The 15,839-nt window shown below is 43.3% G+C and overlaps 1 protein-coding gene across 1 annotated transcript in view; it reads right to left on the bottom strand.

Annotated features, from left to right (window-relative positions):
- Positions 1-10,376: 10,376 nt before the first annotated feature.
- LOC308340496 (peroxisomal trans-2-enoyl-CoA reductase-like) overlaps positions 10,377-15,839 on the bottom strand; it is a 39,761-nt gene continuing 34,298 nt past the window's right edge. Inside the window, exon 8 of the mRNA XM_080799702.1 lies at positions 10,377-11,016. Coding sequence (XP_080655828.1) covers positions 10,931-11,016 — 86 coding nt within the window. The 3' untranslated portion in view covers positions 10,377-10,930. The remainder of the gene's footprint in view (positions 11,017-15,839) is intronic.

Genomic DNA, 15,839 nt, shown 5'->3' with positions numbered 1-15,839 from the left:
ACACAAATAAAATCTTGAAAGGAAGGAAGGAAGAAAGAAAAAGCAAGACCTCTTAGACAAGAATGGTAGTAATAGAGGGGGGAAAAAGTGGTGGATGAATTTTAAAATTATCTGGAGAATTTCCTTCAAGAGTGGCTTAAAACCAGTTATTTAATGCATGAGAATCTAAGCTTGTTCTTTAAAACCTATTTTTCCCCTAGGATGACCAAGAATTTAGAGTTAATGGTTGATTGAAGTTAGTGTTCTGCTGTATCACATTTAATCATCTTCAGACCTCAGTAGAAGTGAGGGATGGGTGAGGCCTAACTTCCAGAGAAAAGAACAAAGTCCTATCTGTTCTCTTAATTCTATTGATCAAAGCCTTGGAAACTGGGGAATTTGTTTTACTCTTTCTTTTATGGACTCTAAAAGGAAGGAGAAATGGTCAGAACCTGCTTCTCAGATCAGATATTAACAGCATAATAAAGTGTACAAAAATGGGGAAGATAATTAAGACTTCCTTTCTTAACAGTTATATCCTCTTTCTTTTTTTTTTTTTTTAAGATTTTATTTATTCATTAGAGAGAGAGAGAGAGCGCATGCGTGAGCAGGGGCAGAAGCAGAGGGAGAGGAAGAAACAGACTCCACGCTGAGCCAGGAGCCCAACAGCAGCTTGATCTCATGACCCTGAGATCACGACCTGAGCCGAAATCGAGAGTGAGATCCTAAATGGACTGAACCATCCAGGCATTACCATTTATATCCTATGTCTGTTTGGCACTTTCCCTTCCCCTCTGCCCTATCGGGTCAACAAGGACATATTGAGTGTCTGCTACATGTCTAACCATAGGATCTTCCCATTGGAGGTGAAGAAGTATAAGAAAGGTCCTGATTTCTAAAATTGTATAATCTCCTTGGGAAGATGAATGAAAAATAATGAAGCCACTCATACTCAATGCCAGATGATATGAAATGCTGCAGAATTAAGCACTGAGAGAGCATAGCACATAGGACAAATGCTACTAAAATACAGAGTAGAAGAAGGCAAAAGAAAGGGGTTGGAAACTAGCATTTATGAAGTATCCATCCATCGTAGCCATTTTATACTTGAACACTCATTCCATTCTCCCCACTCTTCTGTAACAGTAGGACTGGGGTGGGGACAGAGGGGTGGGCTGGAGTAGGGGGACATGAGTGAGTGAGTCTGTCTTGAGCCAGGCTTGAAACAGGTGGAGAAGAGTAAAGACAGTGATGGAACCAACATAAGTACATGTGTTGACTTGTCATGTTGTGGGGAAAGGGAAAATTTGCTACTGAAGCCTAGCATGGGCCATGAATGGGGAGAGCCTCAAACTCCAGACAGACCCTTTAAGTATAGTTTAGTTAGTCATGGCAAGATGGTGATGATTACTGGACAACATAAAAATGATATATTTTTGTTAATTACCATATAACATGGTTGAGGAAGAATTCTGAAATGGAAGGTGAGAGACCAGCTTGGAAGAAGTAGTATTAGAGGTATATGGAGGTAGTAAACATTCAAGTGAAGACATTATCAAAGAAACTTTATAGGAGTGGGTGGCAGAGACTGGTTACTATTGGAGACATAGGAATCCATCTCTAACGTGGGAAATGGATTCATCCAAGACAATTCTAAGGATTTAAGTATAGAATCTTGGGTAAATGCTGGCAGACAGCATGGCCCATGAATAGAACATGGGCTTTGAAATGAGCAAACCTGGCTGTAAGTCCCAGCCCCACTACTACGTAACTTGGAGCAAATTGCTTCTCCAAATGGGAATATAATAGTGCCTACTTCATTGGTTTGCTGAGACAATTAAATAATATGATTATTTTTAAGCACTTAGACCAGCACCTGACACATAGTAAATATCCAATAAGTTTTAGTTGTTACTAATTTTAAGTCCAAATGTCCTCATTTGTAAAATACTATTTGTTTCTTAGGATTATTGTGCCTAGGACAATTGTACGATATCTGGCACATAGTATTGTCCAAAAAAGTATTACATTAGAATGTAATGAAATGGGAAAACTATATATAAGCAAGTAACACAGAGATTAGCAAATGATACAGTAAGCAAATGTTCTTTTATGAGAATAGGCACAACATAAATGTTGTAGGGTTTTTCCTTCCCCATCCCATTCTCCTTTCCCTTCCCCCTTTACCTGTCCTCTTCGTAACACTAAGAGGTTAAGTCAGCTAGAAATAAAGAGATGAGTTTGGTTTAAACTTGCATAGCTAGAAATGATGAGATATTTAAGTGGAGAATATCCACTAGGCTGCTGGAAATCCATCTGGAGGATACATTAATTCTTGGCATCCATATTTGGGCATTCTTGGCATAGAGGTGTCCTGCAGAGGTAGGCAGGAAGGCTGCATATTTCAACAGGAGGAAAAGAATATATTGTTGAGAATAGAGGGCAATCCGTTGAGAATCGAGTCTCAAAGGGCTGGCTATTATGGGTGGAGGAGATAGATAAGGGAGTAAAGGAGGCCCAAGAAGAATTTGAGAGGTAGCAAGAGATTGAAGACAGAAAGTCAAAGAAGGTAAAGAAAGGTTTAAGAAAGACCTGGAAGTAAGCAGCATTAGGGCTGTGGTATGGGCAGGGAGAATAAGGATGGTAAAGTCATCACTGGGGCCACTCTGGTGACTTTTAAGGCTGTATTCCACATAGAAAAGAGTGGGTCTATCCCCAAAGGAAAGTGGAATGAGGCTGAGATAGCAAAAACCAAAACCAAACAAACAGTAACAACAACAAAAAAAACCCAAACCACACACACACAAAAACCCACACAAAACAAAAACCCATCAACTGTCTACTGCAGCCACCACGAACACTTGACTTCTTAATCTTGGTGGGAAAATTCTGGGCTTTTGAAGTTATACAAATTAGGCTTAAAACCAGGTTCTCTCACTTTATCTAACAGTGAACTTGTTGAGATGTGCAAATTAGGTAACATGCATTAAAAATTGAGCTACAGCCTGGCACATAAGGCTAAGTAAATGCTCATTTTCCTGGCCTATTCCTTATCTTTGCACATGACTTACTTGTGTGCATTTGGGGAGTGTGTGTGTGTGTGTGTGTGTGTTAGAAAGGAGTTTGGGAGAAAAAGATGGTAAAGAGAACAGGACATTGAGGGGATGAACTGATAATGGCGATGGACTATTTGATAGAGAAGCATAGTTATGAAACAAAGAGAGAAACAGGACATTGCCTTAAGTAAGTGGCAAGGTAAAGCTGGTTTTTCCACATAGGGACTTCTGGGTTTATTTACAGGCAAAAAGGAATCAGCAAAGGGGAGAAGTTGGAGCTATTAGAATGGAAGGAAGTCAAGGATGAGGAAGATAGAGGATCAAGAGTACAGTTGAGGGACACCCGGCTGCCTCAGTCAGAAGAGCATGTGCCTCTTGATCTTGGGGTTGTGAGTTTGAGCCCCGCATTGGGTGTAGAGATTACTCAAAAAATAAATAAATGAATAAACAAACAAACAAACTCAAAAAAAAAAAAAAGTTGAAGTGGTCAAGAAGAATATCTGCTCCCAGGTCACTCTGAGGGAAACCAGGCACTGTCGTGAGAATTCTCAAACAGCCCATGGAGAGGCCCATGTAGGGAGGAACTGAGTCAGCACCATGCAAGTGTGCCATCTTGGAACCAGATCCTCTGATGCCATCCAAGCCTTCAGATGAGGGCTGCCCTGCCATCTTCAGAGACCTTGAGACAGAATCATCCAACTAAGATACTCTCACATTTCTGACCCAGAAAAACTATTCACAGGAGAGCCACAAAGTTTTAAGAGAATTGTTATTATTATTCATTTATTATTATAATAATATTATAATATTATATAATATTATTATAATATTATAATATTATTATATAATATTATTATTAATTATTATTTTTTAAATAAACGTATAATGTATTTTATTATTGTATATATTTTTTTAATAAACGTATAATGTATTTTTATCCCCAGGGGTACTGGTCTGTGAATTGCCAGGTTTACACATTTCACAGCACTCACCATAGCACATACCCTCCCCAATGTCCATTTCCCCACCACCCTCTCCCGTCCCCCCTACCCCAGCAACCCTCAGTCTGTTTCTTGAGATTGAGTCTTTTATGGTTTGTCTCCCTCCCGATCCCATCTTTTCATTTTTGCTTTTCATTTTTCTGTTGGCAGTATCTGGCATGTCGTAATCACTCAAAAAATGATAGTTATCATTACCTACGACGTATTGGTTCTATAGCTCTGTGGGCAATATATTTCTGCTCTCCCATTTGAACTCCCAAGCCAAACACAAAGCCCATTTCTATACACACATGCTTTGCTTGCTCAACAAAATATTCTCTTCTGTATCTTACTGAAATCCTCTCCACTTTATTCCTCCAAGTAAGATAGTAAGAACTAATGAGAATCCAATGAAGGCATCCATCCTCCCCAATTCCCCAATCTCCATCCCAACAATACAGAAGAGAAGGGTTGCTCCTTCTCCCTCCCCACCACAGTCAATCCCACCAACCCCCAATCCAGACTCAATGCCTCACTTGGAAATCTTCCCATGGGGAAGAAATAGACTAGTCCTCTGTTTTCAGCTCATCTGAAAATAAGAAGCTAAAGAAATTTAACAAAATCAGCTTTGGTACATACAGCCTTTACTTCAGAAGGCTAAAATTAAAGGGTAAGAAATTCTGACAATTACTCTGAATCACCTACATCACCTAAGGAAATGACTTTTTTTTTATTTAAAGAAACCTTTACTACCTAAGTTTATGGTAATTATTAGTATCTGAAAAAAGGTAATTCTGTTGAGTTATACTTAAAACTACAAATTCTAACTAAATTTGTGACTCAGTCTACACAGATGAAAACAAGCTTAATGGTCCAAATAGTCAAGAAAACCAAGGGATATTGTTTTTGCTTTGGCTATCTGAGTTTTTCCAAATTTACCAATTGGATCTAATCTCCCCATTCAAGTGTATGAACTCAGTTATATCAATGTCACTGAAATAATTGGACCATTGTCCCTTTCCTGCAACTCTACATCTTTACCCAACTGGCTTGTGCTGGGCCTGACTAACTGGTAACGCTAACCAACCAGGATGGGAGGCTGGCCAGAATTTCGTGTTATGCGCAGTGCTGCAGGACAGAATTCAGTTTAAGAGGCAATAATTTTGTACCACCAAATACATATTCTCCTTGGAACCTGGTCTTTTGCTCCCTCTGCCACACCCATGTACCCCCAAGAACCATTGGATGTAAGTGCAAACTCTCTCCTGTTTCTCCCCAGTAACTTTCTTTATAACCAACTAATTCTTCCTCATGCTACCCACTATCCAAGTAATGAATGACACCATTTTTATTTTGCAAATTTTTTTTATTTGAGGAATTTCCAAACTTACCCAAAGGTAGAGAAGAGAATAGAATTAACCAACATATAATGTATCTGTCACTGGCCTAAACAATTACTATCATGCTTCCAATCTCATTTCACTTCCTCCCATCCCCTACCCCACTTTTCTTTAAACTGGAGTATTTAAAACCAAATCCCAAATACCGTTTCTTTCCTAATAAGGAAGGACATTAAAAAAAAAAAATGTAACTGCCCTGCTGTTATCACATCGAATGACAAGTAACTCTTGGATAACATCTGCTAATATCCAGTTCGTATTCAAACCTCACAATTGTTTCAAAGAGTCAAGAGTCAGTGGTAGAAGCTGGGATTGGAAACCAGGCAGTTGGACTCCAGCAGAGTCTCAGAGCCCTAACTCATGGAAGGAGAGAGCCCACGGAGCGCTCTGCAGCAACGGGCAGGAAAGGGCAAAATAAACAGGGGGAGAGGATGTAACGGTGCCTGTGAGCAGACAGGTTGTTCTTCATTAAGGTCAGCAAAGTGGCGTCAATCAGGAGGGAACGGACAAGCTCCAGAAGACCAAGTTTGGAGGCTGCAGATGGAAACGCAGGATGGGGGGGGGGGCTCGCTCGATGAGAGGAGTAAGGACACGCCCCCGGGATACAGCCCTGATGCGGACAGCGTGAGGACTTGCGGGTCCGCACGATCTGACTCCCACCAGGGCAGGGAGCAGACGTGCCTCAGGCTCCACGCCCGAGCTGAGAAAACTGGGCGGTGGCGCGGCTGGGGGCAGAGCAGACACTAACCGACAGGGGGCGCTGGTTACCAAACAAATCAGAGCATTGCGCGCAGGATTCCAAACGTCCCGTTGGATAAGCGGAGATTTAAATATTCCTTTGGATAACGGTCATAAAACAAGGGCTAGATGATCACCAGCTTTTACTCTAATACACCTTGTGGAATGTGGTTTCAAGTCTTCCTGCCACTTGATCAAATTTCAACACTTCAGGGAAGTGGATGTGATTTGAAGTTTGGTTCAATAGCAAATGGCCAAGGAAGAATTCTTGGAGGGTTTTGGTCCAAAAAAGGTGATTTTATTATAGCAGGGGGACAGGTCCCATAGGCAGATGAGCTGCACCTGAGTGTGGGTGTGACTGACTATATATTTTAAGTTTGTGGAGGGAGGGGAGGTAGAGATAACATAGATTTCTAAGGAATTTCTGTACGCGCAAAGCAGGGTCTTACAGGACCTTGAAGATCTAGCTATCGTCAAGATAACGTTGCTTCTAGTCTTTAACGAATATCCCTGGACTGCAAGCTGTAAGTTTCATTTAAACGACATCTTTCTTGCCTTTGTCCTCCTCATCAAAGTGAAACCCTTGTAAAGGAGGAGTGCAGAAGAAATACTAGGAGAAGACATTAGAGCTCAAGTGGAAACTTTGCAGCCAAGTCTTGGCTTCCCAAGAAGGCCCTGTCCGGAGAGGCTCGTGTTCCACAATTAACCACAAGGTGACGCTTTTTTGAGCCAAGCCTTGGGATAGTGTTGAAAATAAAAGGGACTGATGGTAACTGTTTAACAGTCATCACGGGATATAGGCATGTGGCAGCTGCGAAATGCACCCCTTAGGCCTTGGGGAACATAGTTAATTGCCATCTCGGCCCTAGTAGATTAGTAGCTGCTCTTTATATCTGCTTTTCCCATACTGGTTTGTTTAGTAAGCCCTCTGCCCAATATGGGACTCAAACCCACCACTCTGAGATCAACTGAGATCAACTGAACCAGCCAGGTGCCCCTATTCCATTATTCTTTACAGTTCTCCTTACTTCCTATTAGCCAGTCTCTCATCGCTCCCATCCCCTGTGGTAGCTCATAGTGCGAGATACTGAATCCAGGTAAGAGTTTACCGTTCCTGCTCGCAGGGACTCAGACACCAGTCTCCAGGGGCTTATACAAAGCCTGATCCACAGGCACGGAATCCCACGCAACAGCATCCAATCAGGTGACCCACTTCCCAGGAAAATGTGTGAGAGTGGGTCCCTGACCCTGAAACCATCAGTCGTTGTACACACGGTGCTTCTAGAAGGAGCCAGCTCCACAGAGGACTAGAAAAACCAATGCACAGCCTAAGTGCCAGCAACCTTCTGAAAGGTTGGAGTACCATCTGTCAGGACGTCTTTCCCCAAAGGCTTTGGGAACATTTCTGGGAACCACTGAGTGGAAGAGGGAGTGGTCCTACTTACCAACACTTCCAAAGCTCCACCGTGGGACCTGGTGCTTCCCATCGATTTCTGGATCTTGCAGCATTGGAAGTCCTGGTTCCCAAGGAAGCAATTCTTGCCAAGGGACCCCGGAGAGTCCCATTGAACTATGAACTATGGCCGAGTTCAGGGACCGTTGGCCTGCCTGTGTGCAGGCATGAGCTGATATTAAAAAGAGTGTCCCTGGCCAGCGGGAGGAGCAGAGCTACTCCTAAACAGTGAGGACAGGAGTGATCATGTGGAACCCAGGTCATCTACCAAGTGTCTCCCGGTACCCCCAGGCCCCACCGTGGTGTGAATGTGAACATTAGCAAACCTTCCCTTTGCCTTCTGCTCACTCCTGTCTTTGTCCCTCTTTCACGGGTGTCACACTTGCTCCATGGTCTGAAGGTTGCTGCTGTCTTCCGGGGCTCCCCGCCTCTGCAGGCATATCCCCCATGGTCTCATGCACATCTCATTCTGTCTCGGCACCGCTTCCCAGAGGACCTGAACTAACATAAGCCATGAACGAAAGGAGCAGCATGTGGGTGGGGGAGAATGTCCACTCTGTTAACACAATTAACAGAGTTGTTTTTTTCCTCTCGATGTCTTTTTCTTCCTGGTAGATGCCTTTAGCACCACGATCTTACCTTTTATGGCACTTAGAGCACTTAGGGAGGCTTAAATTTGTATGTGGCTTGATTAATGTTTCTCTCTCTCTCTCTTACTCTTGTAAGCTCTGTGGGGGGCAAGGTCAGTGTGGTTTTTTTGTTTGTTTTTGTTTTCAGAATTGCACACTCAATTCTTTTTTTTTTTTTTTTAAGATTTATTTATTTGACAGACAGAGATCACAAGTAGGCAGAGCGGCAGGCAGGGCGGAGGCGGGGGGACAGGCTCCCTGCTGAGAAGAGAGCTCGATGTGGGGCTCGATCCCAGGACCCTGAGATCATGACCAGAGCCAAAAGCAGAGGCTTTAACCCACTGAGCCACCCAGGTGCCCCTGCACACCCAATTCTTAACATGACGCTGAGCACACAGGGGCTCAAAATTATTGAATGATTAAACTTATTCAGGAATATTCAGTCTATAGCAAAATTTACTAAGTGTAGTAGCAAGAGAGAACATTATTGAGAGGACACTATCATGAAATGTACAGAAGTCCTGGGGAGTCGACTTATGATTCTAGAACATAGATAATGGTCAGCTGTCCAATCATTGGGCTAACAAGAAGATCTAATGAGGAGTGGTAGCTACGTCTCATGCTATGTGGGGTGGCCTCCATGTCTTAAGTAGAAATAAACACGCGACAACATCATGGAGATTTGTGGGGTGGGGTTGTTTTCGGTCATTGGCATGAGGGAATTTGAAAAGCAAGCCCTCCCTGCCTCTTTATCTTCCACACCAACCTGTGTTAGGGTTAACCTGTGGCTTGAATGCTTAGCAACTACGATATTATCGTGTCCAGAAGGCCATTTTCGAGTGTTTTCTAGAAGGAAAAGATTTTTCTTTTTTTTTTTTTAATTTGACAGAGAGAGATCACAAGTAGACAGAGAGGCAGGCAGAGAGAGAGAGGGAAGCAGGCTCCCTGCTGAGCAGAGAGCCCAATGTGGGACTTGATCCCAGGACCCTGAGATCATGACCTGAGCCGAAGGCAGAGGCTTAACCCACTGAGTCACCCAGGCGCCCCATAGAAGGAAAAGATTTCTGATCTTTCCCTGTGAATAGCACGGACACAAAATGTAGTTGTGTGTGTCCTCTCAGGGGTGACTCTGCACTTGGGCTCACCCAAGAGTGAACATCTCTTTCATGCTGCCCCCCAGGCATCTAGTTAGCCTCACCCTGGTCCCGGCCCCATGTGGGAGCCTGATAAAATGGCAGATTTGTGGGTCCCTTCCCAGAGCATGGTAAACTATATACAGCTGTCGTCAACTTAACAATGGTTTCACGTGATTTTTCAACTTCACTGTGGTGTGAAAGCGAAAAGACTTTCAGCAGAAATTGCAGACCATTCTGCACCCATACAACCGTTCTGGTTTTCACTTTCAGCACAGTATTCAATAAATTACATGAGATATTCAACACTTTAGTGTAACGTAGGCTTTGTGTGAGATGACCGTGACCAACTGTTGGCTAACGTAAGTGTTCTGGGCATATTTAAGGGAGATGAGGCTAAGTTACTGATTTTCAATAAGTTGGGTGTATTAAATGCATTTTTGGCTTAATGATATTATCAACTAGCAATGGGGTTATCAGGACATGACCCCCTTTTAAGCGAAGGAAGATCTGTACTTTGCACTGAGAATAAAGAAAAGAAAATATCTACTTGACTTCAAGAGGGAATACAATGAAAAGATGTTTAATTAAGACCAAAAAATGAATGTACATAATTTATAAAAGGCATTTCAGAAGTTGGGATCATTGCCCAAAAAACTCAACTGAAGGCAGAATACTGAACCCTAATTTGCATAACACTTAATTTAAAATTTTTGTTTTGCATACAAAAAGAGAAACATGAAGAAAAGGGAATCCTTTTTTTTTTTTTTTTAAGATTTTATTTATTTATTTGACAGAGAGAGAGACAGATCACAAGTAGGCGGAGAGGCAGGCAGAGAGAGGGAGGGAAGCAGGCTCCCTGCCGAATAGAGAGCCTGATGCGGGGCTCGATCCCAGGACCCTGGGATCATGACCTGAGGCGAAGGCAGAGGCTTTAACCCACCGAGCCACCCAGGTGCTGCAAAAAAGGAATACTTTAGATTGGAAATCAAGACACAAATCAAATGCTTCCAAGAAATGCTGCACATGACTTTATTTTTCTTCTGACTCAAGAGGCTTTAAGCAAATCTAACTTCATGAACAAAACAAATCATGCATCGGTAATTATCATAAGGCTTTATGGCTCCAAAAGCATGATACCCACCATGAAATATGAATCACTGTATATCTCTAGTTTTAAGAATCATCCTGAGGCCAGAATTTGAGTTTACTGCCCACCTTTACAACCAAATATTAAAACCTTTTCGGGAAATCATGATACCTCTATTATTAATTTGAAATGATTTCATTTTTCAATTAGCTTGCTTAGAAATGAAAGGCATAATCATAAAGTATGTTAAGCCCCATTCCTAAAAAAGAAATCTTTAATCACAGGCTAAACAGTGTTGTTTGGGGCTTAAACATGCATTATTTCCAGAATAGTTTTTGCATAGGCATGATTGATAACATTAAAAGGCAGAAAGTGATTGTTCCCTTCATATTATCAGCTCCTGAAAGCACCAAAGTGTGTTCTTGAGATATTAATGTATTTGGAGACAAAAGACACGTGTAGTTTCCTTAGCTTAGAGCTTGCTTTTAGTCTTGAAATCCTCCTTCATCTGTTTGACGACAGAAAGGTCCCCTCCTCCATCAGGCCAGTTGTCGTGATCTGGTGAGTAAGTGGAAAATCTCACATTAAATGCAAATCTATTAACCTCCTTCATCGTCTTAGTTTCCAACAGACTCTCTTCTTATTTTCCCTGGTTCACCCCTTTTCTTTTCTCGGCAAGAAAAAAGAAATCGTTAGGACAACTGGCAAAGGTCTTGAGAAAATCCTGGTTTTGAATCCCAGCTCTGCCAGGTACTAGCACTTCCAAATCTGGAGAGGTTCCTCCTCCTGAGCCTGTTTTCCTGGGGCGAGGCAGGGTGGGAGGGCGGGTGGGGCGGGTGGTTGCTAACAACATCTGCTCTTCTGAAGTTGTGAAAATTAAATGTGATGGCCTATGCAGAGTGCTTGGCGTACCGCGGGCCGTTCCACACGTACCATTTCCTTAGGAACCAGGATGACTTTAAAGCCGTGTACTTACTTTGTACTGGGCACACACAGCTGCCTGTCCAGCATCCAGTCCCTCATCCTCTCTTTCCAAGAGCCTCCACCTGCACTGGGGAAATCCATGAGTTTTTGGGGAAGTGGCCCCACTTTGATCTCTGACTGAGCTAAGTCACGCCTCTGGCTACTGGTTGGGGAGGGCTACACACATCAGCTGGTCCAAAACAGAGTAGGTCTCGGAATTCTGCTAGAAATACTATAAAACGTCATTCCCCTCCCTTCTCTCTGTCCAGCAGGCTAGGGAAAAAGAAGCATGGGGCTTTTGGGGGACAGGCAGCCGTTCTGCAACCAGGAGAGTCCGTCTTAATAGAAAGCCAACACCACAGAAGCAAAAACAGAGGGAAAAGAAAAAAAAAAAAAACAAAAACATTGCCCCCGAAGAGCTCAATGAGCGGATAATTCAAGTTAGCAGACCGTTCAGTTACGGCCCAATAAATGCCTTTCCTGCTCAGGCCAGTATGAGCTGCAGCTAGAAACATCCTATCGGACACAAGGCTTTAAATGTGCATTATCTAATTTAATGCTTCTAAATGTTTACCCAATAAATGCTGTAAGTGACCCCGCTTTACAGAAAGGAAAATGGAAGCCTACTGCTACTGCCCCTCAGAACAATGTGTTACTTAAACTATAGCCCCTGGAGGATTGTACTAGTTACCAAGCACATTTGGATATGGCCTTAAGAAAAACATACACTGGCAACAGGTCTTCGGGGAGAAGGACGATACACGACCGTGAAGCTGGGCAGCTGGGGATGCCTGGCTCGCTCAGGGCGGAACGCCGCCCCTTCACCGAAGCCGGGCAGCCGGGAACGCCCGGCCCGCCCAGGGTGGAACGCGCCTGCTTCAGGGAAGCCGAGCAACCGGCAACGCCCGGTCAGCTCAGGGTGGAACGAAATACCGCCTGCTTCCCTTTTTCGATATCGCTCCTTTCTCTTCCCAGAAGCGCCCGTTGTTAGATGAGACCTTTGAATGTGCTTGATTAACTATAAACTTTATCCTCCTCCTTGCGTGTCCACGAGACACGTGACTAATGTTTGACCTTCATTGGTTCTTCTGTTGGCTGTTGTTTCCATCTAATAAAAGTGGGACTCTGGAGTTGCTCCGGGCAGGAGTCTTTTCGACTGTTGTCCCCTGCTCCCAGTCTCTTGCAGCTGACTTGTTCGTGCCTAATTGTTCTCCTGTTCGCCGACCGGAAGCGGCAGCCTACAGAAATTAATTTTCCCAAGATCACACAGCTATTGTGTGATCTTCTACCCCAGGACTTGTCACTCCCGGACTGGCAATCTTCAAGAAAACACAGGACGGAAAGGCTCGGTATTCCCACTCATGGTGGGGTGGGGGCAGAAGTATATACATATATATTTTTTAAGATTTTGTTTATTTGTCAGAGAGAGAGGGAGCACAAGCAGGGGGAGCATCAAGCAGATCAGGCAGAGGGAGAAGCAGACTCCGTGCTGTGCAGGGAGCCCGATGTGAGACTCTATCCCAGGACCCTGGGATCATGACTTGAGCTGAAGGCAGCTGCTTAACCGACTGAGCCCCCCCGGCATCCCTGGGTGGTGGAGGGAGTATATTCTTGAAAAACTGCTGTAGCTGATTTCACCAAAACCTTAAAAAAAATCTCTACACTAATAAATACAGTGCTTGGGGCGCTTGGGTGGCTTAGTCGGGTGAGCGTCCGACTCTTGATTTTGGCTCAGGTCATGATCTCGGGCTCGTGAGATGGAGCCCAGCGTTGGGCTCAGCAGGGAGTCTGCTTGGAGATTCTCCCTCTCCCTCCCCTCTGCTCGCTCGCTCTAGTATAAATAAATAAAATCTTAAAAAACAAAACAAAACAGTGTTGGAATTACATAAGGAACATCTTTCACTGGTGGCCTGGAGAAGCCACTATCTGGAGTTCCTTTCCCTTTCTAAATGAGAATCGACAAATACCCTCAGCGCCACCGGAGAGGGCAGTGGCCACTTTAACTACTATCTGAAAACGGTATTGTACAACACGGAGACATTTCTGTCTTTCTAACCAGGAGTCTTAAAACCATGATATCTGGGGCACCTGGGTGGCTCAGTGGGTTAAAGCCTCTGCTTTCGACTCGGGTCATGATCCCAGGGGCCTGGGATCAAGCCCCCCATTGGGCTCTCTGCTCAGTGGGGAGCCTGCTTCCCTCTCTCTCTCTCTCTGCCTGCCTCTCTGCCTACTTGTGATCTCTGTCAAATAAATAAATAAATTAAATACAAAACAAAACATTTTTTTCAAAGAAATAGAACAAATAATCCTAAAATTTATATGGAACCAGAAAAGACCTCGAATAGCCAAAGGAATATTGAAAAAGAAAGCCAAAGTCGGTGGCATCACAATTCCAGACTTCAAGCTCTATTACAAAGCTGTCATCATCAAGACAGTATGGTACTGGCATAAAAACAGACATATAGATCAATGGAACAGAATAGAGAGCCCAGAAATAGACCCTCAACTCTATGGTCAACTAATTTTCGACAAAGGAGGAAGGAATGTCCAATGGAAAAAAGACAGCCTCTTCAACAAATGGTGCTGGGAAAATTGGACGGCCACATGCAGAAAAATGAAATTGGACTATTTCCTTACACCACACATGAAAATAGACTCAAAATGGATGAAGGACCTCAATGTGAGACAGGAATCCATCAAAATCCTTGAGGAGAACGCAGGCAGCAACCTCTTTGACCTCAACCACAGCAACTTCTTCCTAGGAACATCGCCAAAGGCAACAGAAGCAAGGGCAAAAATGAACTATTGGGATTTCATCAAGATCAAAAGCTTTTGCACAGCAAAGGAAACAGTGAAAAAAACCAAAAGACAACTGACAGAATGGGAGAAGATATTTGCAAATGACATATCAGATAAAGGGCTAGTATCCAAAATCTATAAAGAGCTTAGCAAACTCAACACCCAGAGAACAAATAATCCAATCAAGAAATGGGCAGAGGACATGAACAGACATTTCTGCAAAGAAGACATCCAGATGGCCAGCAGACACATGAAAAAATGCTCCACATCACTCGGCATCAGGGAAATACAAATCAAAACCACAATGAGATACCACCTCACACCGGTCAGAATGGCTAAAATTAACAAGTCAAGAAATGACAGAAGCTGGTGAGGATGCGGAGAGAGGGGAACCCTCCTACACTGTTGGTGGGAATGCAAGCTGGTGCAACCACTCTGGAAAACAGTGTGGAGTTTCCTCAAAAAACTGAAAATAGAGCTACCCTATGACCCAGCGATTGCACTACTGTATATCCTAAAGATACAAACGTGGTGCTCCGAAGGGGCACGTGCACCCGAATGTTTATAGCAGCAATGTCCACAATAGCCAAACTGTGGAAAGAACCTAGATGTCCATCAACAGATGAACGGATAAAGAAGATGTGGTATATATACACAATGGAATACTATGTAGCCATCAAAAGAAATGAAATCTTGCCATTTGCGACGACGTGGATGGAACTAGAGGGTATTATGCTTAGCGAAATAAGTCAATCAGACAACTATCATAAGATCTCTTTGATATGAGGAAGTGGAGATGCAATGTGGGGGGGTTGGGGGGAGGTAGGAAAAGAAAAAATGAAAGAAGATGGGATTGGGAAGGAGACAAACCATAAAAGACTCAATCTCAAAAACCAGACTGAGGGTTGCTGGGGGGAGGGGGGACGGGAGAGGGTGGTGGGGATATGGACATTGGGGAGGGTATGGGCTATGATGAGTGCTGTGAAAGGTGTAAACCTGGCGATTCACAGACCTGTACCCCTGGGGATAAAAATACATTATATTTTTATTAAAATAAATAAATTAAAAACAAAAACAAAAAAACCATGATATCTTCTCCACATCACCACATTGATGTTACTAGTAAATACTAGTAAAGAAATCTAGATAGGAGGGGGAAATAATAATATTGAAGTCCCATACTTATCATTTATTAATGCAAAGAAGGTCTGAAGCCTGGAGTAGACTGTTAGTACACAAAAGAGTAGGGTGAACCTTGGTCCCTGATACAAAACTGAAATACACATGCAAGGTTCTGGAGCAGCCCAGTCCGTTAAGTGTCCAACCCTTGGTTTCCAGCTCGGGTCTGATCTCAGGGTCATGAGATTGAGCCCTGCTTTGGACTCCATGCTCAGCAAAGAGTCTTCTTGAGATTCTCTCTCCCTGTCCTTCTGCCTGCCCCTTCTCCCGTGTTCTCTCTCTCTCTCACTGAAATCAATCAATCAATCAATCAATCTTTAAAAAACAAAAAAGAAATACACATGCATTACATCAACCACATTTTGATTTGCTAGCCACTTAACATTCTTCAGCAACAGTGTAAATACCTTTGAATTTTATATTTGTGTGCAATGTCTATC

The sequence above is a fragment of the Martes martes genome, assembly GCF_963455335.1.
Source record: "Martes martes genome assembly, chromosome: 3".
Classification (NCBI taxonomy): domain Eukaryota; kingdom Metazoa; phylum Chordata; class Mammalia; order Carnivora; family Mustelidae; genus Martes; species Martes martes.
The sequence above is the reverse complement of the archived record's forward strand: the minus strand, read 5'-3'. Positions and strand labels throughout refer to the sequence as shown.